Here is a 25,355-nt window from a genome sequence, read left to right as displayed (position 1 = left end):
CCACAATCTGCAGTCTCAACATGCTGCACACCATGACCAGGCCTAAACTGTATTTCACAGGTACTAAAAGTCCAGCCGATCTAAAGAAAGATGCAAAGGTTCTGCTTTATGCGTGTTTGAAAACATCACCATTTAATTTTCCCTGATTAGCCTGAAACTAAGTGTAAAACAAAATTCTACATGCCTTTTCTGTTCCTCCTGTCACTTTGAGGACATTACGGTTAGGGGAAATGAGCATGTAAATGAACTGACTTTTCTAACAATTATTCTACCACTGAGGTCCAGCGCCGAGGGCCTTCTGGCGGTTCCCTCGCTGTGAGAAGCCAGGTTACAGGGAACCAGGCAGAGGGCCTTCTCGGTAGTGGCACTTGCCCTGTGGAAAGAGAAAAACAACTACCAGACTTTTAGAAGGCATCTGAAGACAGTCCTGTTTAGGGAAGCTTTTAATGTTAGACTCACTATTGTATTTTTATATTTTGTTGGAAGCCGCCCAGAGTGGCTGGGGAAACGGGGTATGGGCAGGGTATAAATATTACTATTGTTATTGTTAAAAAGAACTTTCCTTCGTATTCTTGGAAACTTTTACAGGTAAATATCTTTATAATACTCATTTTAGAGGTACCTCAGAAGTTATATAGTAAAGTCAAATCATTCCTGTTATTCTCTGATCTAATGCTTTAATATTTTGTTTGTGCTTAGCATTGCTAAATTCAAGGTGAAGCTTGACAGAAGAGTTATCCTTATCATATTATTAAAATTGTGCAGTGCAGCTGGGAAGTGCAGGGGAAAAGGCACTGATAATTGCATGACAAGGTACAAAGCTATACACAGAGCATATTTTACCGGGAGCTAAACCTATAGCACACCTTGTTCAATCTCTGCGATACATGCTTTATTCTAGATTTCCGCAATCTGCTCTAAAGTCTACAAAGTACTCCTATACATTTCCTCAAAAATATATGGAAAATATTTCATCTCTAGACTGTCAAAAGATTACGGTGCTGTTTCTTTCACAACGCACTCGATAAATGTGTTGTATTATATAAGCACTGATCAAAGCAGAGAGTCATGAGAGCATTTGTGACACCAAGCATTCTAAATCCATAAATGTCAAAAAGTACCTTGCTATAAATCCCTTCCCATAATGTACTATATACAGTAATACAAACAAGGGTAGGGGAGAAAAGGAGGAGGCTGAAAAGGATCTAACATCTATGCAACCATCTCCCTTTCCAAAGGCATGTTCAAGGTGCACATGACAAGTGTCAAATCTCTTCCAAATGATACCCTAGACTAGAGCATCTTCGATCAACCTGGTGTCTTCCAAATGTTGGGCTACAACTCCCATTATCTTTTGCCAGCAAGGCTTGATAATGATGGAAGTTATAGTCCAGTAACATCTGAAGGTTGTTGGCAAATGATACATTTATCATCACTGCTTGATGAGTTCTTATTTTGTTTCACAAACACACACACAAATCTAACAATACAATTTGTCGCATTGCCTTCAAGAACCAATGTGGTGCCTTTCAGAACTAAACTGTAACTAAAAAAAAAAAGTGATGTGTACACTTTCAAATTTTATTATATATTCACGTGGCCAAAATCCATAACAAAGTTCTTGCTTGACTAATAATCATTCATTAATGTAAGGAAGTCTTTTAAAAGAGCAGAGATATTCATTTACACTTATTCTGCTCCTAATCCAACAAGCTCAGGGTGTTGTCCATCGTTTAGCATTTTATTCCCACAACAACCCTTTAAGGATGGTTAGGGCGAGAGATAGTGACTGGTCGGTCCAAGGTAACGCAATGAGGTTCATTGCTGAGTACAGAGTTGACCTAGCCTGGGATTCTAACTGCTGTGCATCACTGCCTCTAGAACTGGAGACTTACTCAATTCACTTATAAGAAAGAAAGAAAGAAAGAAAGAAAGAAAGAAAGAAAGAAAGAAAGAAAGAAAGAAAGAAACTAAAGATTTTAAACTAGGACTGCAACATTTAAGGCAATTAATCATTTATATTAATCAATTAAAGTAACACATTTTGATAAATTAAAAATATGCCTCTGGTTAATGGGTTCAATGGGGGGGGGAGTTTTAAATAAAAGTATCCATAATAATTGTATGACTGTGTACAGGGGGAATACGTGTTCTAAGATTATTCTTTCTACATGCATGTATCACCTTAAAACACAGAAAGTATACTTTTTTTGTTTAGAGGCATTTTTATTATTATTTACAAATGTATGCATATGTTTCACTGCATGAGTAAATTAATGAAAAAGTGCATTGATTCACCCGAGTATGCTAAATTAACAAATGATATGGAAGAACAGGATATTCAGAGCTTTTCCCACATGAAAATCATGATAAAATCTTTCAGATCTGCTGGATATGATTTGAAACCTAGAGGGTAGCTAGTCATATCATGCATATCCCATGGTGTGCACACTGTTTAATTTCCTGAGGGAAGCATTCGGTGGATAGACTGGCAGCTTTTCTTCCCCTTTTTATTATCATCCTATGAGATATCTACAACTACAATTTACCAGGAATGGTAGTGACTGTTGTAGCTCACCTGTAATGGCATCTCTACCTCGGAGACTTTGGGCATGCTGCTGGCAAATGGCAACATATCAACCAATGTGTGCAGGCGTACAGGTTCTGTGTAAATAAATGTACTCTAAGTGACATCACAGCATTTGGGCACACTGCGCACAGGAAATAGCGAAGTTTATCCCACACAACAAGTTTGCAGGAATTAAGCATGCAATGATATTTATGTCCAAAGAACAGTTCTCCCATAATCTCTCTATTACTGTTGCAGACAGCCGAGACGATCTGTTTATTTTAATGTTTCTGTTGGAAGCCACCCAGAGTGGTTGGGGAAACCCGGCCAGATGGGCGGGGTATAAATAATAAAATATTATTATTATTATTATTATTATTATTATTATTATTATTATTACCAGTGAATCTAAATGCCCAAGGCTGACAAGGAGACTTTTCTAAAAGGGGAGAGGATATGATGAGTGAGGGGACAACAACCAGTCCTAGAGTTCTTTTCCTAAGAAACATAACCACTTAGAGACACTCTAAGGCAGACAAGCCATTCACACCAGGGCGTGGTCATGGCATCCTTTATAATGAAAATGGCAGTGGATATGTAAATAAAATTCTGTATTTTTTCATGTATAAGACTAGCTTTCCCCCCCTAAAAAGTAATGTCAAAAATTAGGGGGCGTCTTATACATGGATACATCCCCCCCATTTTCTTAAATGTGAGTCCCCAAAAATAGGGGGCCTCTTATACATGGGGGCATATTATAAATGGAAAAATACGGTAGCTGGTTTATGCAGAATTCCTTCTTCATGTGGTCCTATAGTGAAATGCATGACACAGAACTCTTCAGAAGAGTTGAAATAAACACATGAATTGGCTTTGGTGCCCCTGATCACCATTCTTTTCACCCTTGTGAAGCTAGGAGCATCCTGCTGTCAGGGGCTAGCTGGACACTGAGGAATGGTGGCTGGATTCTGATGGGTGAGCACTGGGAGAAGGTGGGTTGGAGACTGACTTGGCCACTGTCTCCCAGGGCCAGAAGAGGATTGAAGAGGGAGGGGCGGAAACATGTTACACACAGATGCAGTCTTTGCCTGTTTTTGCACAGCTCTGATCGGGGAGATACATAAGCTGAGGTTGGGGACGGGTCTCTTTGTTGCGACAACTGCCTCATTGGGTGCACACCCAAGAGTAGCTCAGAGATGTAGGAATGAGGGAAATGTCCTTTCCTAGCTTGTAAGTGTACTTTTGACAATAAAGAGTTAATTCCTCACTCTGAACATTCCTTGCCAGACAGCACCTTGACATTCTAGGACCTTGGAAAAGCAGCTTTTCTGAAATGCACAAGTTCATCCTCCATTTCATGGAGGGTGACAGCATTGGCAATGGGGAAGTTATTACACTTGTACCCAAAGGCCCCCTTCACATGTTTTCTTTCAGAGGAAGAAGAACACCTGAAGAGGGTTTGCAAGTAAAAAAAAGTACACTCTGGTTATCTGTATGAATCATAGCTGCCAAGTCTCCCGTATTCCCCGGGAAACCCCCATTTTTCCAGCCGTTTCCCGCTGGCAGCCCGGATTTAAAAAAAACAACCGTAAATCCCCCGGATTCTTACCGGCCCGGGGAGGCTCCTTCTGCGCATGTCTGTAGTCTCTGGACATGCACAGAAGCGATTTCTGGCGCCATGGCCATTTTGGAAATGGGCAGAGCATGTGTAGAAGCAACTTCCGGTGCTGCTCTGCCCAGTTCCAAAATGGCTGCAGCGCGACTTCCGGTGCTGTGCCGCGCCGATCCCGGATTTTTCAATCTGGGAGTTGGCACCTATGGTATGAATCTGCCATTATATTCGGTAGATGAAAAACTCTAGCACCAGAAGTTGCAAAAATAATCTCTTGCTATCCATAGTAAATTCATATTATGTAACGACCTAAAAATGCTCAGTGCTCATGCTCCTTTTTTGCTAACCATTGAGCGTACCCTTCTATACAACAGCTCTTCAAGCAACTATTGCTGCAGTCAATGACACACACAAGTAGTTTCCAGGAATATTACTGACAGTGAGCTACCAAATGTCTAATGCCCTTGAACACAGAGGATAATGTGCCAGTTTTGAGATACATCCAAGCTGACAATAAATCAGTATCACAGTTGTAACAATCTGAAGCAAAATACCTTGGAGGACTTGTTTTCTCTGCGAAAAAAGTTGAATTTTTTAAAATGACAAATCAAACTGGGTAGTGATCAACATGTTCTTCGGAGCATCATGTATTTGTTCAACTGCACAGGCCATAATGTTGTTATTTTAATTACACCAATGCTGAAAATTTTGGTTTTGACCATTAAGCAAGTAGAGACTAAGAAATCTGTCCATCAGGGTAGGGTGACTTGGAATTAAGAAGACATTATGAACCCCTGGTCAGCAGCATCACCAAGAGTCTGTGATTTTTCACCCCTGCAGTGATTTCTGAATAGACAGTTATCTGAGAGTTTGCTTCTGAATAAACACAAAGGACAGGAACTCTTCTTCACAATACTGCATTCAGTTAGAATTGCCTGGCTTGTTTTTTGTTTTTTGTTTTTTACATGTTAAGTGCAAAGCTGCTAAGGAGATAGAACTGACTTCTAAGTCAGGCTTCTTTTTCCAGTGGACAAATAGTACTTCATTTTATGAAGCAGGCAAACTTTTATTGGTCTCAGATGACCAAAATATGTGAAATTTACTCATTTTGTTGTGTTGGAAACAATCAACTAGGTCTCCAAACATGTTCTCAATCTCCTCCCATCCTCTCTCAAAACCTCTTTTCTGCATATGCTCTGAAACCTAGAACTTTGCGCAAGCCAGTAACATATTACTAGCTAAGTTAGATTACCTTTATTAATTTTGTTTTAAAGTCAGTGTGCATTAATGTTGCTTTTTCTTTCCCCCTAACCATTAATCTTTAGAATGCTTTCCACATGTAAAATCGTACCAGGTGCAGCCAGTGCAGTGGGGCAACACTACAGAGCTTCTCTTCTGACACCATTGCGGCTGCCGCTTACCTGAACTGTGTGTGGGGTGGGGCAGGCGTGAAGTAAGGACTGCACATGCACACCGGTGAAGCTCCTGCCTGTGTGCTTACACAGCCCAGACCACACCATGCCCACAAGTCTGCCCTACCAGACCTACCAGTGACGCCAGTGTTGGGAAGCCAACTCTACCACGCATCTCCACTGCAACTGACTTGACACTCCTGGGCTATATGATTGCTAAAGCTACTCCTTGCATGATAAGGTTATTTTATAAGGATTTGTTAAGTTCTGTGTTCACGGGGCTATGGGAACCTATATCCAAAGTTTCTCCCTTTATTATTTCCCCCTGGAGCTGGGCCGAAGGGACTTGTGCTGGTTCTCTAACAGTCACAGTCCTCTAGCAGTTGAACAGTCTAGAGTAGGGCATGAAGTTCATTCTGTCTGGTGGCAGCCTATTGTAATTCTTCCCCCCCCCCCTCTTTTTTGGGGGGGGGGCGATAATCTTATACAAACATGGGAGTCTGCCTGTAAGGAATTGTCTCCCCCAATCACATAAGGTAACACAAGTATGTCTGGGAAACAGGCATGCAAAATCTTGCAACAATCAAATCGCTAGTGAGCTATACATAGAACTGAGGGTAAATTCTGAATAAGATGTTCTGGGTAAAATATTGTATTGTACATTGTGATTTGCTCCCCCACATATGAACCCTTTGTTTTAGATATCTGTATGCTTGGACCGAGAACTCCCAGAAGTGCAAGCTGGATTTCGAAAGGGCAGAGGAACCAGAGACCAAATAGCAAACATGCGCTGGATTATGGAGAAAGCTAGAGAGTTCCAGAAAAACGTCTACTTCTGCTTCATTGACTATGCAAAAGCCTTTGACTGTGTCGACCACAGCAAACTTTGGCAAGTTCTTAAAGAAATGGGAGTGCCTGATCACCTCATCTGTCTCCTGAGAAATCTCTATGTGGGACAAGAAGCTACAGTTAGAACTGGATATGGAACAACTGATTGGTTCAAAATTGGGAAAGGAGTACGACAAGGTTGTATATTGTCTCCCTGCTTATTTAACTTATATGCAGAATTCATCATGCGAAAGGCTGGACTAGATGAATCCCAAGCCGGAATTAAGATTGCCGGAAGAAATATCAACAACCTCAGATATGCAGATGACACAACCTTGATGGCAGAAAGCGAGGAGGAATTAAAGAACCTTTTAATGAGGGTGAAAGAGGAGAGCGCAAAATATGGTCTGAAGCTCAACATCAAAAAAACCAAGATCATGGCCACTGGTCCCATCACCTCCTGGCAAATAGAAGGGGAAGAAATGGAGGCAGTGAGAGATTTTACCTTCTTGGGCTCCTTGATCACTGCAGATGGTGACAGTAGTCACGAAATTAAAAGACGCCTGCTTCTTGGGAGAAAAGCAATGACAAACCTAGACAGCATCTTAAAAAGCAGAGACATCACCTTGCCGACAAAGGTCCGTATAGTTAAAGCTATGGTTTTCCCAGTAGTGATGTATGGAAGTGAGAGCTGGACCATAAAGAAGGCTGATCGCCGAAGAATTGATGCTTTTGAATTATGGTGCTGGAGGAGACTCTTGAGAGTCCCATGGACTGCAAGAAGATCAAACCTATCCATTCTGAAGGAAATCAGCCCTGAGTGCTCCCTGGAAGGACAGATCGTGAAGCTGAGGCTCCAATACTTTGGCCACCTCATGAGAAGAGAAGAATCCTTGGAAAAGACCCTGATGTTGGGAAAGATTGAGGGCACTAGGAGAAGGGGACGTCAGAGGACAAGGTGGTTGGACAGTGTTCTCGAAGCTACGAACATGAGTTTGACCAAACTGCGGGAGGCAGTGCAAGACAGGAGTGCCTGGCGTGCTATGGTCCATGGGGTCACGAAGAGTCGGACACGACTAAACGACTAAACAACAACAAATGCTTGATCATGCAAGCTGCTTTATGCAGGACATTAATTTGAGTGTTATGTGTCTGTGTGTGTGTGTGTGTGTGTATATATATATATATATATATATATATATATATATATATATATATATATCCTTATGAACTTATTTCAATATTCTGTTTTTGATGATAGCCAGAACGACAACATTTTTTGGTCCATCAAACTCTGCTGTACAATTACATGAATTTACTTTTAATAAATTACCATCTTTGCATATATCAGTCAAACCACAAAGGCTAAATACTTGCAAACAAAATGCATTATTAATTTAATTGTCACAGCCTATTTAGCTAACTTTCATTAGTATTTGCTATAATACACAATGTATAAAAGAGCAGAATCAAATTCAAACCATAAAGAAAAAGCTGATTTAATGGGCCTAGACAATGGGTTTGGAGTTTTGTTTTTTGCAGAACTGTAGCCAAAAAACTAGTATTACACAGGTATGGGAATGCTATACTATTAAGCTGGATAGATCAAACAACATTCTGCTATATAATGTACCTGAATGTTTGCAATGTTAAAAAAAATCCAGATTTTTTAAGTCTATGCATTTTCCTGTAAGGCAGTCTAGTACAATATCTTCTGAGTGCCTTCTTTAAAATGCCTTCCCTCAACAAAGGCTGAGAAGAAGCTCTTAAGTAGGCTAAGAAAATGTTTTTTTCTGTGTATTTGTTGTGTGTGGGACATAGCTGCCAAGTTTTCCCTTTTCTCGCGAGGAAGCCTATTCAGCATAAGGGGAAATCCCTTAAAAAAGGGATAACTTGGCAGCTATGGTGTGGGAAGGGGAGGACACAAAAAACTGTTAGGTGGCTTCTGTATGTATTTTTTTAGAGGTAGGGGCTTGCGAAGCATGGTGTATGTGTGTTTGGGGTGCTTGGGGATTTGGGGGCCCCAAGATACATTCTTTTCAAACTGGAGGGGGGAGAGCTCCATTTTAAAATGGAGGAATGAAGTAGGGAAAATATGTTTTGTGTTGCACAGAGGTTTCCCTACAAGTCCTTGGGGAGAAGGGCTTTATTTATGGCTGCAGAGAAAAAGGGAGAGGGAATATTTTTTTGGGGGGGGGGGTTATGTCTCCCTACTTGGAATTTTCAACATTTTTTTACTGTCTCCGGGGCTGCTTTGTAACTTGTCCGGGTTGCTCTCTTCTCACTAGCTTTTTTTTTTTTAATTGGGGCAAGTTCCATTTTCTCAGGGTTTGCTTTAAAATACATTTTATCCTTTGAGGGTTACAATGCAATCCTAGCCTCTATTCAGAAGTAAGTCCAGCTGAAAGCAATGGCATCTTCTCCAAGGTAAATAAGATTAGTACTGAAACCCTAGTTGTGAAGTCATGGTTCAGATCACTTCTCAGTCTTGAATTTTAGCCACACCACTTTCTGCCTTAGCATCCTACTTCCACACTGCAGGGCTGTTGTGATGATTACATTATTATGTATTAATATTTCCATTATTAGGTGAAACATTTTACAAAGAATGAATTAATCATATAAAAGAAATAATCATAAAAACGCCAGTCTCTTGCTTCTGTGTTTATATTGTCTGGGTTTATGCAAAGGCCTTCAGTGTATGTGTGAAAACACTGTTTGTCTGTCTGTCTGTCTGTCTGTCTGTCTGTCTCTCTCTCTCTGTGTGTGTGTGTGTGCTATTGAAGTGTGTGAGGGTTTGTGGAGTGTGCGTGCACACAAAGGGTGTCTGAAAGAGATTGTGCTTGCACTGACCAGACCCTGTTCACCAGAGAGCTGCTTGGCTGAATACGGAGCTGAATTCTAATCAGCCATATCCAAATGGAATGGAATGCTTTAAAAAAAAAATGCTTAGTCCGGTTCAACCTCTTGATTAAGTATTTCTTCAAGCCAATCAAAAACTTCCAGAAGGGACAATTGCAAAAAAAAAGAAAGAAAAGGTGAGCATTTCAACAAGCCACGTACAGGTCAAATCTAAGCCATCACCGGCAAGGGACGGCTAGTAGGAAATTAAATTGTGGCTGCAGGCCTGCCAGAACTATTCAGCTTTACAGAATATTAAGGGGAAATGCCACATTTTCCATGAAAAGAATTGCCAACAGGAAAAAATTCGCTTCTATAAACATGTTTGGATCTGCTGTGTGTGTGTGTGTGTGTGTTTAAACAGATAAAAAATAAAAGCACATATCTGTCATATCCATCACTAGTTCAGGTAAGGTTTAAGTGCAAAATGTTGGTGTCCTGATCTTGTCTATTTGCTTCTGAGGCCACATGGGTTTAAAATTTGGAAGAAGAAGAACATCAGTATCATGCTATTCTACTGCAAGGTAGTACTTACTGATCTAGTCAAAACGCTTTGAAGTAGTATGGGAGACAGAGAAGAGAAACAGGATCACCAAGAAGGACTTCAGAAAAACAGAAAATAAGCAGCCTAACTCCATACCGCTAGAGATTAAAAGACTCCTTTATTTTATTTTTTTTATCTGAGGTGACACCTAAAAATCATACCTCCTAGGGCTCAGGTAGTATATCTGAATACCTATAGTCTGATTCTTTATGGTTCACATAGTCACAAGGGTGGCATAAGTGACTTCTATATAGTATTTATGATAATTATACAGTAACTACACCTCAGTAGAAATATATATTTCTAGAGAGCTGGAAATGAAATAAAACACAAGAAGAAAGTGCTGCAGAATCCAATTCTGCTTCCAGAACAGCCATCCTTTATGAAGCAAACTCCTCTAGCTCTAACAGGGTACACCTGTTGTTTCGTGTAATTAATGCATAGATGAGTTCGAAAGCATGTCAAAGTCCAAGTAGATAAATAGGTACCGCTCCAGCAGTACGGTAAACGGCGTTTCCATGCGCTGCTCTGGTTCGCCAGAAGCGGCTTTGTCATGCTGGCCACATGACCCGGAAGCTGTCTGTGGACAAACGCCAGCTCCCTTGGCCTATAGAGCGAGATGAGCGCCGCAACCCCAGAGTCATCCGCGGCTGGACCTAACGGTCAGGGGTATCTTTACCTTTACCTTTAATAATATATCACAACTGGAGTGATGGGAGAGCAAGAGAGAGGCTTATCTTATTTTTTCCCCGCTCCCGCCCCATGGGCCGTAGCAGCTATTTGGACAAGTGATAAAACAGTAACAGGTCAAAATTATGTCTATATACCATTACCACCTCTGCTTTTGTATGCCACACAGAAACAAAAAAGGATGCAGCTCTGTGTAACATTTCCAGAACAGCTTTTAACCTATAGTTTGATTTGTATCTCAACAGAGCTGTAAAATAGTTACTTTACCTTTCTTTTGGTGTGCCAACTCCATGTTTTCCAAGTAAGTGAGTATTTAGGTGCTTCTTCATTACAAACGCCACCCTGAAAAACAAAAATAGTTTTTTTGTTATCTTTCCAGATTAGAGAACTTATTTCCCCTAAATATCATGCATTCACAATATTACATATTCTGGAAATTTTGCAGGGGTGCAGCCTAACAGCACAGTACAGGGGAGGTACCAAAAGACCATGAAAAAAATCCTGAATACACAAAATAAATGCACACACTGCCCAAGGATGAGATGTTTGTTTTTCCCTCAGGCTCTTGCTATTTAAGAAATATTAAGAATTTACCAAAAGATATATCAAAATAGTATTAGTAACAATTTCATTTGTTTTGGTAGAAGCCATAACCAAGGTAAAGGCATTCAGAGTTGAGCCACAAATTTGGCTCTTACAGTCAATGCAAACAGAGGAGCACACAATGTAACATAATTTTTCTTAATCAAAAGCAAAAAAGCACACAAACTCAATTGATGTAACAAAAAAATCCCTGTGGCTAAACCCAGACATATATTTTTCACATGGATCTTTATATAGGGGATAGTGGTTAATGTAGTGAACACTGTATCCAATAACAGTTTTACAAAACACACTGAAAGGCTGTTCCAAGAGTAATTTCTGATAGTGGCCAACCAGAAAGGTAGAGGGCATTAACACGGAGTCTTAATTCTTTAAAAGCAAATCCACATGGAACCAAAGTAATTAACTCCAAATAGCTTTCTCCTGGTTCATCTTAATACATGGGTACAGCCTAGACAATGGACAGTTAACATATCAGTCAAATAAACTCTCACACACGAACAAAAACCGTATCCACAATTTCCATGTTGATTGGATCATAATCAGCTCGCTATCACATTCTCTAGCAAGTGTATGTTTTGCAATAACGTGCTTTTGAGAATTTAAGGATGAGCCATGAGCTATGGAAACCAGATGTGAAGAAGGCAGAACAATTTCTTAAATTATGGAAATTTAAGAGCTGAACCTGTATTCTAGTCTGGATAGAAGGCTAAACCATTTATGCATGGGCATTGCAGCAGGAATGCTAACAAGTAGGACCAAAACTTTCTTCAGAAAGAAATTTTGAACATTCTCCAACTCTTGGACTGATGATTGGCAGAGACCTTAAAGTTCTACAATATATAATATTGGGGGCGGGGGGAGAGAACAAACTTAGGCAACAAAATGTAAGAGCTGGAGGAACAACTTGTCTCCCCTTGTATAAAAAGAGCTTTAGGATCGCTCATACAATATGACTTGAATTGATGTGAATAGCATCCCAGTGAATTAGGAACTAGCAGTGAAATGGGCCCCTAAATAACAAAAAAGTTTGTCATATAGGGTTGTTAGAAATTGTCCAGTTAAATGTGAAAGCTCAATGTCGAGCCTACCAAGTGGCAATAGTGACCGCCTCTATTGCATCTGCAGAAAACAGCAGCAGGAGACTCTTTCAGGTGGTTCACAATTTAGCGGAACCACCTGCTCCATCGGGGCCCGGTACGGGCCACATGATCTCCTGCAATGATTTTGCAAAGCTTTTTTGCATATAAAGTCGCTCAGATTCAGGAATAGGTAGACTCCACTGTGGGAGCAGGGCCAGGACGGGAGAGTGCTAGAGTCCTGTCTAGTCAAGTTGCATGGGATCAATTCCAATCTGTTACTTCTGAGGATGTGGACAGGTTGCTTGGACGAGTGAAACCAACCACTTGTCTCCTTGCCCATCCTGGCTTATAAAAGCTAGCCGGGAAGGGCTGGGCGATGGGCTTCATGGGGTGGTGAATTCTTCTCTCTGTGAGGGAGCCTTCCCAGACCCACTGAAAGAGGCGGTCATTAAACTGCTCTTAAAAAAAAAAATCTTTAGACCCGGCCAATATGGCCAACTATCGCCCAGTCTCAAATCTTCCATTCTTGGGCAAGGTGATTGAGCGAGTGGTTGCTGAACAACTCCAGGCATGCCTGGAAGAAGCAGACCATTTGGACCCCTTCTAGTTGGGATTCAAGTCTCATCATGGGACTGAAACTGCCTTGGTCGCATTGGTCAATGATCTCCGGCGGGCTAGGAACAAAGGTGAGAGCTGTTTCCTAGTTCTGCTGGATCTCTTGGTGGCTTTTGACACCACCGACCATCCTTCTGGACCGTCTAGAGGGGCTGGGAGCTGGGGGCACTGTTATACAGTGGTTCCGCTCCTTCCTCCTGGGCTGTGTTCAGGAAGTGGGGGGGGTGAGTGTTCAGACCCCTGGGCTCTCACTTGTTCTGTCCTCTCTCCCATCCTTTTCAACATCTGCATGCAGCCACTGGGAGACGTCATCAGTGGGTTTGGGCTGGGTGTTCATCAGTATGCGGATGATACCCAGCTCTACCTCTCTTTCAAATCAGAACCAGTGAAGGTGGTGAAGGTCTTGTGTGAGTGTCTGGAGGCAGTTGGAGGATGGATGGTGGCTAACAGATTGAGGTTGAATCCTGACAAGACAGAAGTACAGTTTTGGGGGGAACAGGAGGCAGGCAGGTGTGGAGGACTCCCTGGTCCTGAATGGGGTAACTGTGTCCCTGAAGGACCAGGTTTAAGCTTCCCCAGAAGGAAAAACAGAGCTCTATTCTACACCCCACCCCACTCGGTATGCCAGACCTTTGGAGAAAATGGGGCCTTTTGTGCATTCTTTATCCAGTGATCAGTCCCCTACTTGAACAGGAAGCTTCCATTTCTTGGTGATGTGAAGGTGTGCAAAGACCTCCCATCATGGCTTGGTATGATACTTATGCTGAGAGCAGCTTTTGTCAACCTGGCACTATCTGACGGCCCCAGCCAGCACATGCTTTTGTTTTGAGAGACAGAAACTATCTGTGGGACAAATTGCATGCCCTTGGTATCTGTATCAAGATCCTACTGTCAAAAACAAGAGTAGGCAGGAATGGTCTTTTAACAGACCCAATCTCAGCAATGAAGGGAGTCAGACAGGGGTGTGTTTTGGGACCCCTCCTTTCCAGCTTTTATGTTTTATGGCTGGCTAAATTGCTTGAGAAACTGGATGTGTGCCCCCACGGCCATAGGAAATGGAAATCTAAGTACAGTGGTACCTCTACTTACGAATAACTCTACTTACGAATGTTTCTACTTACGAATGGAGCTCCGTCCGCCATCTTGGATGCGGTTTAGATAGGATTTTTTCTACTTACGAATTTTTTCTCCCAATGCATTCCTATGGGATTCGGCTTACAAATTTTTTCGAGTTACAAATGTGTGTTCGGAACGCATTAAATTCGTAAGTAGAGGTACCACTGTATCCTCCTTTGTGCAAGTTTTATGATTATATTATGTTACCATGGGTGGTTTGTAAAAGCAGGTGGACCTGCTGGCTAACTTTTGTGAGAAGGAATAGTTTCACATTAATTTTACTAAAACTAAAGTCGTTGTAGTTGGGTAACAACACCAACACCACCAACAACAACACCAACATCCATCAAACTGTGAAAAAGCACGATCTAAGTCCTTCTCAGGAGAGGGTTTTTGTTTTGAATCGTACAGATACTTGGGCAACAAGCTTGCTAGGAACAAAAAGGCAAGAAAGTGCAACCCATATTTACAGATAACTTGGAACCAAGACATATGCAATGTGGAAGGATAAGAATCCAAAGAGCAGAGGTGGGTGTGGGATTGTGGGTTGTGCTGCTTAGTTCTCCTATAATTGTGGGCAGCTCTACACATTTTCTGCACTGATGCTTCCAGGAGCAAATACAGAAAGCTTAGCTGCCATGCATGCAAACACCCATGAACACACCACTGAAACCTTGGCCTAACCAATACGTGAACTGGGCCCAATTGTGTCCAGCTCAGGTGTTGCTCACTGCTAGCCAGAATGAAGAGAAAAATGAAGGATACTAGTGAACACAAAATAAACTCCTCCCATGTGGCTAATGAGAGATGTGCCATTTCAATTTCAAAGAAATCTTCTTGGTTTAACTGTTGTTTTCTTTGAAAAGTAAAACTGAAGTTGGAAGAATTTGCTTGGAAATGCTACCACTGTTGAGGCCTAGGCAGAGAGAAACAATAATATGTATTATTTGATCATTCCTTGACTACAGTCTTTGAACAGGAATTTGGCACTAATGGTGCCAGAATATTTAAAAACAAAAAGAACATAATACCTAGCATTATGTTGTATGTTGAAACACAATGGGTTTTCATTTAATTTTGCTAACAACTGTAACATATAGGTGATTATTCTATATACTTTCACTTTTATTGCCTTTATATCAATTTAATTATGTCATGTAATCACTTCAAGAATATAGATATCAGAGAGGGTTCAAACTAAAATGGCATCTTTGATAACCAAAAATAAAGAAAGAAAGAAAAAAGAAATTACTGCTCTTACTTTCAGTGTGAAAAGGGCTTGCAAACATTTTTGTTAATTATGTATTACAGCTGTCCTTCATAAAGTTAATTACTAATAGCTGAAAGGCACTGGAAGCCTATTTGCATATGTACATGAAAGGCATGACATATGCAAAAATATGATTTTAATTAGCATTCCATGATATGACGGGCTACAAATCAAGCTGGCATATTATAAGATTTTTAACATTAAATGCTGAATTCATTTAGACATGCTTCTACTAATGGACAGTGCAAGAACTGTAAAATACTGTAGGATTATGGCATATATGAGCCACAAAAGCCAAGAAACAGTATATTTTCTGTTACATATATGGTAATGTCTCATCTCCACGTCTGATCTACTTTGGGCATATTCGCATTATTACAGAAAATCTCTATACTGTGCAGCCTTCAGGGTGTAAGAATATAACTCTGTATGTTTAAAATGATAGCGACTTCATTATTTTTTTATAAAAAGAAACACATTAAAATACAATTGATTCTTGCGTTTTCATATTTGAGTGATATATATATGGACAACGCAGCATCTCAAATTCAGAATAACCCATTGCAGTATCATCATGGTGACTATGCAAGTGTCACAAAAATTATTGTATATACGGAAAATGATAGTACTGACATAAAATCCACAGTCCTAATAAGAGTACAAGGCATTCCAAATTTAATGCTATTGCTTTTGGGCAGAAAGCAGAACCATCTCAATATACACATTTGAAATTAGCAATAGTCTTGTTTTTGTAAATCAGAAACCTCCCTCCTAGTTGATTATCAGAAATAAAAATAAAATTAAGATACAAATATACAATGAGTCCATCATCAAATAGGCCAATAAGCCAGAGCTTATGTATGTACTTAACATTATGTCAAATGCAATACCTAATTAAAAATATCTAGAACGATTCACTACTCCCTTCCCCCTGGAAAAAGCCAACAGTTAAGCATATACATGCCTTTACAGTTCAAGGCAGAAGAAATACCTTTATTTGAGAATGAAATATACATGTGGGGTGGGGATGTATCTACGCTACTTCAAGCTGACTTTGATACTGGGAATTCCCCCTTCCTCATAATATTCCTTGTATAACACAGATATCCTCTTGAAAGCTGGATGTTTGTCAACAGGATAACCTTTTTATTTCTTCCTATAGCATTAGTAAAATGCTGGGAGGAAAGATGGGAAAACACCACCAAATATTATTCTGCTACTGCAGAAACTTTATTGTTCTGCAGATTCAATTCTTTAAAGGGCCTGACAAAAGACCACGACGGCCCTGTCATTAGGCAGAGTGAAGAGGCTGCTTCAGGCAGCTGATTTTGGGTGTCATGAAAGGGCAGCAAATTGTTACTTATCCAGAATTTTTACTGCCACAACGGGTGAGAGGTGCTTGTGGGACTGTCTGCCTCAGGTGCTTAAATAACTTGGCTGGCCTTGAATACGGTGCACCTTGACTTGCGGGAGAGGGGTCACCTTTTGCTGCTCCACCTCAGGCAGTGCCATGGCTTGGGCTGGCCCTTCAAATGACTCCTTCACATGCTGGGAACTAGAGGCATTTGGAAGAAGCTCCTGAATTCCCTTATCATTAGAACTAGGCACAGTGCTATATTACAGTAATTTCAAAACAAGATTCGGATTTGATGCAAATAAAAAAATATAGGCCTATTTCATTATTAAATAATGATTATAAATTATTTGCAAATATTTTGGCTAATAGGATGGGGGGGGGGGGAATTAGGTGAATATACACATCAAGACCAAGCAGGGTTTCTTCCAGGTAGACAAATGAAGGAGAATATAAGAAATATTCTAAATGTGATAGAATACCTGGAGATAAAAAATGAAGAAGAAAAAAGCAGCAATGATGTTTATAGATGCCGAAAAAGCTTTTGACAATGCATCCTGGGATTTTATGAAAAAAGTGCTTGAAGAGATAAATCGTGGTGATAAATTTCTAAAAGGAATACAAGCAATATATTCAGAACAGAATGCGAAATTAATTGTAAATCAGGTGATAATGAAGGAATGTAAAATACAAAAAGGAACTAGGCAAGGATGTCTGTTATCACCGCTGTTGTTCATCTTGGCCCTGGAAGTACTTGCAAGAAACATAAAAGCAGAAAAAGAGATTATAGGGATAAAAACTGGGAAGAATAAATTGAAATTGAAAGCCTTTGCTGATGATTTAGTAATTACGGTAGAGGATCCGAAAAACTATGTCCCTAAGGTGATAGAGAACATTCAAGAATTTGGGGAAGTGGCAGGATTTAAATTAAATAGAAATAAAACTAAATTATTAGTTAAAAATCTAAAAGAAGAGAAAAAAGATTTGGTGCAAAGTACTGAGATAGAAATTCACAAAAAAGTAAAATATTTAGGGATATGGTTAACAACAAAAAATATAAATGTGCATAAAGACAATTATGAAAAAGTTTGGTGTGAGATAAAAAGGAATCTAGAAATATGGAGTAGAATGAACCTTTCCCTATTAGGAAGAATTGCGGCAATAAAAATGAATGTGCTGCCAAAAATGCTATTTCTTTTCCAGACAGTCCCAGTAATGGGCAAGGAAGCTTGCCTCAAAAGATGGCAAAAGGATATTTCCAAATTTTCGGGGGGGGGGAGCAAAAGGCCAAGGATTACACATAATATACTTACTGATAGAAAAGAAAGAGGAGGCTTCGCCCTCCCAGACCTTAAATTATATTACAAGGTTGCATGTTTGGTTTGGATCAGGGACTGGATAAAACTGGAGTAGGCTTGGAAAAGGTGAGGGTCACATGCCTTATCAACCCCCAATGCTACAATCACCATGGAAGGTATAAAAAGGAAGCAGAGCTGAGGTGCTGGGTCTGCTCAACTACCCATGTGGATGGACCTTGGTTTGGCTGCTCCATGGCCTCTACAGGACAGTGCTTTGGGTTTGCCTCTGGACTGCAGTTTCCTGGGCTTTGGACTTTGCATATGTGGTCTGACCCTGGACTGTATTTCCTGATTACTGAACTTGGGAGTGGACTGGCTTGCCATGAGGTAGGTCAAGGGTTCAGGACATGGTGGTGTTTGTAGTGTAAAATCAGACAATCGCCAGAAATTGCCACCACTGCAAATGAATGATCCAGTCTTCATAAAGACAACAACCAAAGATGCCTTGTTTACATACTGTATATTATTTTACATCCAAGAGGTTTTCCTCCACCTCCTTTTCCATCACCTTCAGTACAGTAAGTGCAGGTTGGTATATAAGAGACAATTGTACTAAATCTGTTCAGAAACATTAAAAAATAAAGTAGTTTTCCATAGAGCCATAAACCAGCAGCACATTCCTTAAATAACAATAAATAAAACAAAATATCCATAGCCAGCTCCTACAAACGTAAACTCTACAAACAAAGGTTACCCAAGTAAACGATATTGGTCACATTCTATTTACAAAATCCATTGTTGAGTTGGAGAGACGTTTGGCCCTCTTTCTTTGGATTACACGGCTACTGGAGTAGAAGAAACAGATCAGGAAATCTCTCTATCTTTGTGTGGCTTTTTCTCTTTAAAACAAACACACTCAAAGAAAACTGACCTAGAAATCTGACCTGCTGACATAATCACTTTAAACAGGAAAAGTAATCAATGGTGTACCTCTGTCATACCACTTATTAATATGTATATAAAAACAATGCCTCTCTAGACATTGCAAGTGGCATTTAGCTCTGTTCATCTACTTTCATTTTCTTACTCAGTACTCACACCTTGGGCCAGTAGGAACAGAGGAACCCCCTGGAGTGAATTTATCTGAAGGCTCCCTGAACAAAAGAGGGGCCTGAGTCTGAATCCTAATCCTAATTTATGTTAAGAGCACTTAATGAACACATGGAAGTTTGCCACGAAGCTCATATGCTTAGCTGGCTGTCAACAGATGGAATCTGAATAGGTAATACAGACTAATATAGCAAATGCCTACCTTTCCATAACAAGTATAAATAAGATCAAGCATATGAAGCTAGTAGATTTGAAGAATGGCAGCCCAATTTTTAGCAGGGGTGGGGTAGTGTGATATTTTTACATGTCTTCAACACAGTTCTAAATTATGTACTTTTAATAAATTCTGCTGGATTTAATTTTGCATCTATTTACAAATGGGGAGCATGTTTGTAAATTGTCACTAGACTCCTCAGGTTTTGAAGCATAGCAACAGGTATGGTGTCCTTTTCCCCCTTCCTCCATAAAAAAAATATCTTTAAGACTGAGAGAACAAACATCACATATGGAGGGAAAATGAGCAGGTATTATTCTTAAAAGCAGGCATTTCACTGGCCCAGCATAACTTTCATCAGCAACTTTCATCCCACTGGGAACAAACAATATGAGTGGCTATAAAACACTACCGGTAATACATTTGAAAAGGAACAGTGCTGATTTGCTTTTAGTAATAGAAACCAAGCTCTGTTAACCAGGAAATGTCCATACTGCATGAACAATTCAATGCAAATACTATGCAAGTAGAAAATCTACTGTATAATCCAAAACACTGAAGCTCAAAAGTATACACCTTGGTACCAGCTACTCCATGGAGATTTCTAAGTGATCAATCTGTATTACATATTTCGAACTGACTAGCAACAGAACTTGCTGATGAAACTTGTCTGACCTCTGAAACCATCCTCAAAACAAGGGCTAGTTAGCAACATTGGTTTACAAAACCACATTCTCCTTATAGTACTGCCAACATTGGAATTTTGTTTTAGAATAACTTGACACTGGTAAGTTAACCCTTAGCAAGACTAGTTACAGGTAGGTAGCCGTGTTGGTCTGAGTCGAAGCAAAATAGAAAAAAATCCTTCAGTAGCACCTTAAAGACCAACTAAGTTTAGCAAGACTGTCTGTAAAGCTAGAAAAGGGATGTTTTTAATGGATTGAATTTTTCCTCTACTACTTCAAAACATTTCAGGGAGAGTTGTAGTTCTAATCCAGAATAGCAATTAAACCTATCAATCCATTTAGCAAAAATACTTTTATCTTCTCATTCTTTGCACCCATGCACAAAAGCACAAAGCAAGCCTTTCAACTGATACACATTATGATAAATATTAATATGTGGAGTGGTGATGAGAATTCATATGAGTAAGCTTTGAGAAGGAATCCAAAAGTGATTACCAAACATAAATGAAGCCCATAATGTTTTAGAAGCAGCACAGGTTATCATTAAAAGCAAACTGATCTAGAAATAAGGACCACTGAGTTTAACAGCTATGACTTAACAATGGAAATACATCCACTGTATAGAATTTAACTCTCAGAAGCAGAATTTGATGGGTTTTTTTATAATTAAAAAAACCCGCATGCCTCCTCACGGAAAGAGGATTCCATAACTGTGTTATTTAATCTGCTTTGACTTCCCACAGCTTTTAAATAAAGATAGTTGGTAGCAAGTTGAGGTTCACGTGAAGGTGTGAATGATATGGCAGAAGGCAACATTTTGGAATGTAGAAGCATTGGAGGGAACCTTTCTGTACCTTCCATGCACTGTGTAGACTTATGTGGAGTATCTGTCAGTGCCCCAGACTCCCATTTCAGCAGAATGATGGACAACAGGTTTGTTGATGTGCTGTTCAATGACCTGCATCAATCTTCAGAATAATTTACTGTCTATATTGGACAGATCATTATGGATGAGTTGCTCACTATCAATCAATCAGCTCTGCTCTTCCTGCATATTCCTATATCTATCATTCAAAAAAGGGAGAACTGTCTCTCAAGATGCTTCCATTGCTGTGTCTGTGACATCAATATGTGCTGTTCAAGATGTAAGAGAATTATTAGACCTGCATGATCAAATGGAAAGGATGGTCCAGACCGCTTCTTTTTTCTATTCTGCCAGAAGATAATGCCCTGGTCTCCGGATAAAACCGGATATCTCTGGATAAACGTAAAAACTGAAGTAGTTTCATATAAATCCATTAAAATAAGGAAATAACTCTGTGTGAACTCTTACAAGGCAAGTCTAATAGGGAAGTTTTCTGGAGGACGCCTTCTCTATTGTGGGATCAAGGCTTTGGTACTCACTGCACTGAGAAATCAGATGGACTCCTCCTGTTATACCACACTATGCTATAACAATTAGAGCAGGGGTTGGCAAGGTTCATCTCGCCTGGGCCAATCACTCCAGCGGAGATCCCTCCGTGGGCCGGATCACACCTGTGCCCGCGATTTCTGGCATCAGCGCATGCGTGATTTCTGGTGCCATGTGCCGGTCCCCGCGCCGCGCTGGTTTAGAGCAGTGCGGAGGGACTCACCAAGTGGGCGGCTCGGTTGGGGGCGGCTCGTGGGCTGGTTAAATGACCCCCGTGGGTCACTTGTGGCCCATGGGCCTTAGGTTGCTGACCCCTGAATTAGAGGTTTCCGGTGCCAAGTGGCACCAACTATTTGTGTGCCAATGTTGAGGGAGCTGAAGTACTAAGTTGCACTAGTATGCAATATAACAATGTAATTACATTTCTAATTATCTGTTTTTACTGCCATCCAAACATCTGTGCACCATCACCTTTAACAAGTGTTTTGTAATCTAACAGCTGCAAAAAAAACTACTTTAAAAATCCCTGTGCTTTTTGCATCTGTGCTATCACCTCTCAGCTCTCCACAATCTAGACTTTGTTTTTCATAAGTTGTGAAATGCAACCTTAGGCTTAGATTTTACAGAGAGCCTTGCTTCAAAAACAGATTAACATCAACTTCCAATAGTATGACAGTACCTGAGAGCATGGCTCTTCTTTGGCAATGCCAAATAAGGGTGTTTTAGCGCTTACAGAATGAATTGTGTTTACAGCCCACAGTGGCACTACAAATTTCATAGCCAAGATACATATAGCAAAACTTTCCACAATTACTCCATAGTATATCCATTGTGATAAAATCAACCCCTATCCAATTCTTCAAGCACCACCCTTTCTTTTCATTCTTGTCTTTCGTACCCTCTTAGCAGTAAGTGTCATCACTTAGACATCTGCAAAACCACTAAGAGGGGTTTGTTAAAATTTCCAACATGCAAAAATCACATTTCTAACTGGGAGGGCTTCTCACAATAATACAACTAGAATAAGGAGTGAGAGGTCAGTATAAAGGCTTGTTTCCCAGCACCCGGGCTCAGTATTAAAAAGGCATGATTCGTGCATCTTCAACCACACACTTCATAAACCATTAACTAGCCTGGGATGAGTATAGTTGGCTTACATTCCGAGTGTATCACACATGGAAACATGGGCGTTTTCATGTATGAGCTGTGGTCTACAGTCCACAGTGAATGACAGAATTATTTAAAATATTGTTATTAATTACTCACCCACCATCCAGGGCAAGTAAAAACATTTTAAATGCATGGGAGACTCCTGTGTTTAGTAAAGAAATTCGTTATCCCTGGGATCCCAACTTTGCTTGGAAGCTGATCAAATAAACTTCCCTACCTGCTTTGATCTGCCAGCATCAAGAGCCTTATGCCTTGTTTTAATTCTTGCCAGGAGGCACATACTGTTCATATATCTCTTAATTTTGGACTACAAGTGAAGGTCCATGATCTTTGTGGGGTAGACAAATGTTTTATCAAGGGTATTTGTAGCATTGTTTTGCCACAATGGAAATTATTACAGTGGCAAAGCAAAAGGAGTCAGAAGAGATGGAATAGCAGTCTCACATGCAAACACTGAAATGCAAATGGTTGAAATGTCCTTATACAACGATCAAATGAAAAAAAGTATGAAAAGAAGATATCATTATGCTGTGCAAAATAAAAGAAATATATTCTGCATTTGAAGAGCCAAGCCTCTGTTGTGGTTAGCAATCAGTATTATTTCTTATATGACAGAGAGCTAAGCAGATATCTGCCTCTGCCACCAAGCTATCAGATGGGTTTAAGAGATGTTTAAGGTTATCTACTGCTCTTTGATCACTTATTTGTATTCGTTCTGGTTTAATGCTATGTAATTGCCTTTGTTTACTCCTGACGCTTTCTTCATTTGGCTGCTAGTGATTGACATGCCCCCACATAGTGAATTCAAGTGTGCCCTGCCAAATGACAGAACATGAATGCTTTCCCAGGTGTGGTTAACTACCAATCTGTCCATAGGCAGGTGCATTGAAAAGAAAGCATTTCCTTCTCCATGGTGATTCTCTAATATGCACCCAGAATATTACTGAATCCAGTCCAGGGCAGGGACTAAATGAGTTCTGCGCCGTCATAATTGGGCCTGACTATCCCTACACTGATGTTGGGAAGCCATACCACAACCCTGTAGGAAACCCACCTCCTCTGCTCAGTGAAACTGAAATGATAATGTTTCAGCTTATGCAGACAACTGCAGTGGTGAGGAGGAGCAACATTAGATGCCACAGACTACTTGCAAATACATAGCAAAACTGATGAGGAAGAAGAGGAGAGGAAGCAGCTGGCAATAATGGTTGTGTGGAGATGGGTCTTGCTGAGGGAGCAGAACCCATGGCAGGTGCCTTGCCCAAGGGTCCTCCGAAACCTGGATACAGCATTGTCATAAAGCACCAAAACTTCAACTTACAGAAGCACTCCTGCAACACATTGAAGCCATACCCTTGGAACATTCAGAAATAAAACCATACAGTGGAACCTCGGTTTACAACTACCTCTGTTTATGAACGCCCCCATTTACGAACGCCACGGACCCGGAAGTGTTTATATCCGGGTTCCATGGAGTCGGATGTGCAGATCGCTTCTGTGCAGCTCACGCATGCGCAGAAGCGTGCCTTCGGGGAGCAAATGCCTCCATTTACGAACGCCCCCATGGAACGGATTGCGTTCGTAAACCGAGGTTCCACTGTACAAGTAGGGCCCACAACAAATCCGGCACCTCATTCCTCCCTTCTTAAATATCCCTGCTGAAGATTCCAGGCAGCCTTTCCCTCTAAGCAGAGCATTCTACTCCCCAGTTTTATGTTCATACCCCCCCCCATTAACACTGTTACTGAGTACGCTAGGTATGTTAATACTACACTGCATATCCAGAGTGAGCAGCAATAAGCTAACACAGTAATGTTAGAACAAACAGGATATGCTCACGAGTGCCTGTCCTAATGAGCACAGCCACTCTTCTTCGGTAGGTCTTGCTCCTATGAGGCAGTTGTGGAGACTAAAGATCGCCACTGTTCCACAGCTGCCAAAGTCTCCTCCTCTCCAAGGTTTCCCCCAAGCAATCTGTGCCTACCTTTGCTTGTTCTGCTTCATTCCTCCCCTGTTCCTGGGAAACCGTTCGGCGGAGTGGGGTGGGGAGCTGGTTGCAGCAGGAGGGAGAGACCTCTGTGCTTCTTCACCAGCCAGACTCATCTCTGCCTCTAGGCCAACTTCCTCTCCTGCTTCAGCTTCGGGAGTTCTCTCTGACACAGACTCTCCCTGCTCACCAAACCCTGCCACCTCTTCAGCTTCCAAAATCTTCTTTGTCTTCTCCCTCTGACCACTCATCCTTGTCCCACCACCAATCCCCAGGCTCTGAGTCTTCTTCCCTGGGGGGTTCCCTAGCTGGCGCCTCCCACCATTTCTCTGCACCCAACCAGTGCATGACACCAGACTGCCAAGGTAGTTTTTTCTTTAACTGTACTTATACAAATGTTGGGGATCCATCCCCTTCATGTCTATAACCCTAGAAGCACCTACCATGTAGGAGACACAGAAGGAGGAGAAAGTCTCTATCTACATTTTGCCCTCCTTCCCAGTAATGCTTTTATGTCCATAGGGACGACAAAAAAGAGGGGGGACACTTCCCAGTTTTCCTACTTTAATATCCTCCACTTTTCTCCACTCACTTCCACTCAAAATTTATTCTCTTAAGCTATGGTTACTCCACACCTATTCTGCCAATACACAGTCCAGGTGGTAAGCTGAACTGCAACATCAACATTAGAATGCAGTATCTACCAGAGGGTGCAAACTTAAAAGTTAATTCTGATCTGCGCACATCCTTCCAGGACCATGTGGAATATAGGCAGGCAAGTGGAGACAGACATTGTTAACCTACTAGAATGCCAGTCCCCCAAAATCTTAATTTTCAAACGAAGATTCGCATAAAAAGAATAAAGGCAAAAGGTAATTTGGTA

At 40.8% G+C, this 25,355-nt stretch overlaps 1 protein-coding gene across 6 annotated transcripts in view; it reads right to left on the bottom strand.

The window, feature by feature from the left end:
• The window catches only part of ZNF407 (zinc finger protein 407), a 355,130-nt gene that overhangs the window by 211,820 nt on the left and 117,955 nt on the right, over window positions 1-25,355 (bottom strand). For all 6 annotated transcript variants that reach the window (XM_035125684.2, XM_035125685.2, XM_035125688.2 and 3 more), the window contains exon 4: window positions 10,824-10,898. In XM_035125684.2, the coding sequence (XP_034981575.2) occupies window positions 10,824-10,898 (75 nt within the window). The remainder of the gene's footprint in view (window positions 1-10,823; window positions 10,899-25,355) is intronic.

This window comes from Zootoca vivipara, chromosome 8 (assembly GCF_963506605.1).
Source record: "Zootoca vivipara chromosome 8, rZooViv1.1, whole genome shotgun sequence".
Classification (NCBI taxonomy): domain Eukaryota; kingdom Metazoa; phylum Chordata; class Lepidosauria; order Squamata; family Lacertidae; genus Zootoca; species Zootoca vivipara.
The sequence above is the reverse complement of the archived record's forward strand: the minus strand, read 5'-3'. Positions and strand labels throughout refer to the sequence as shown.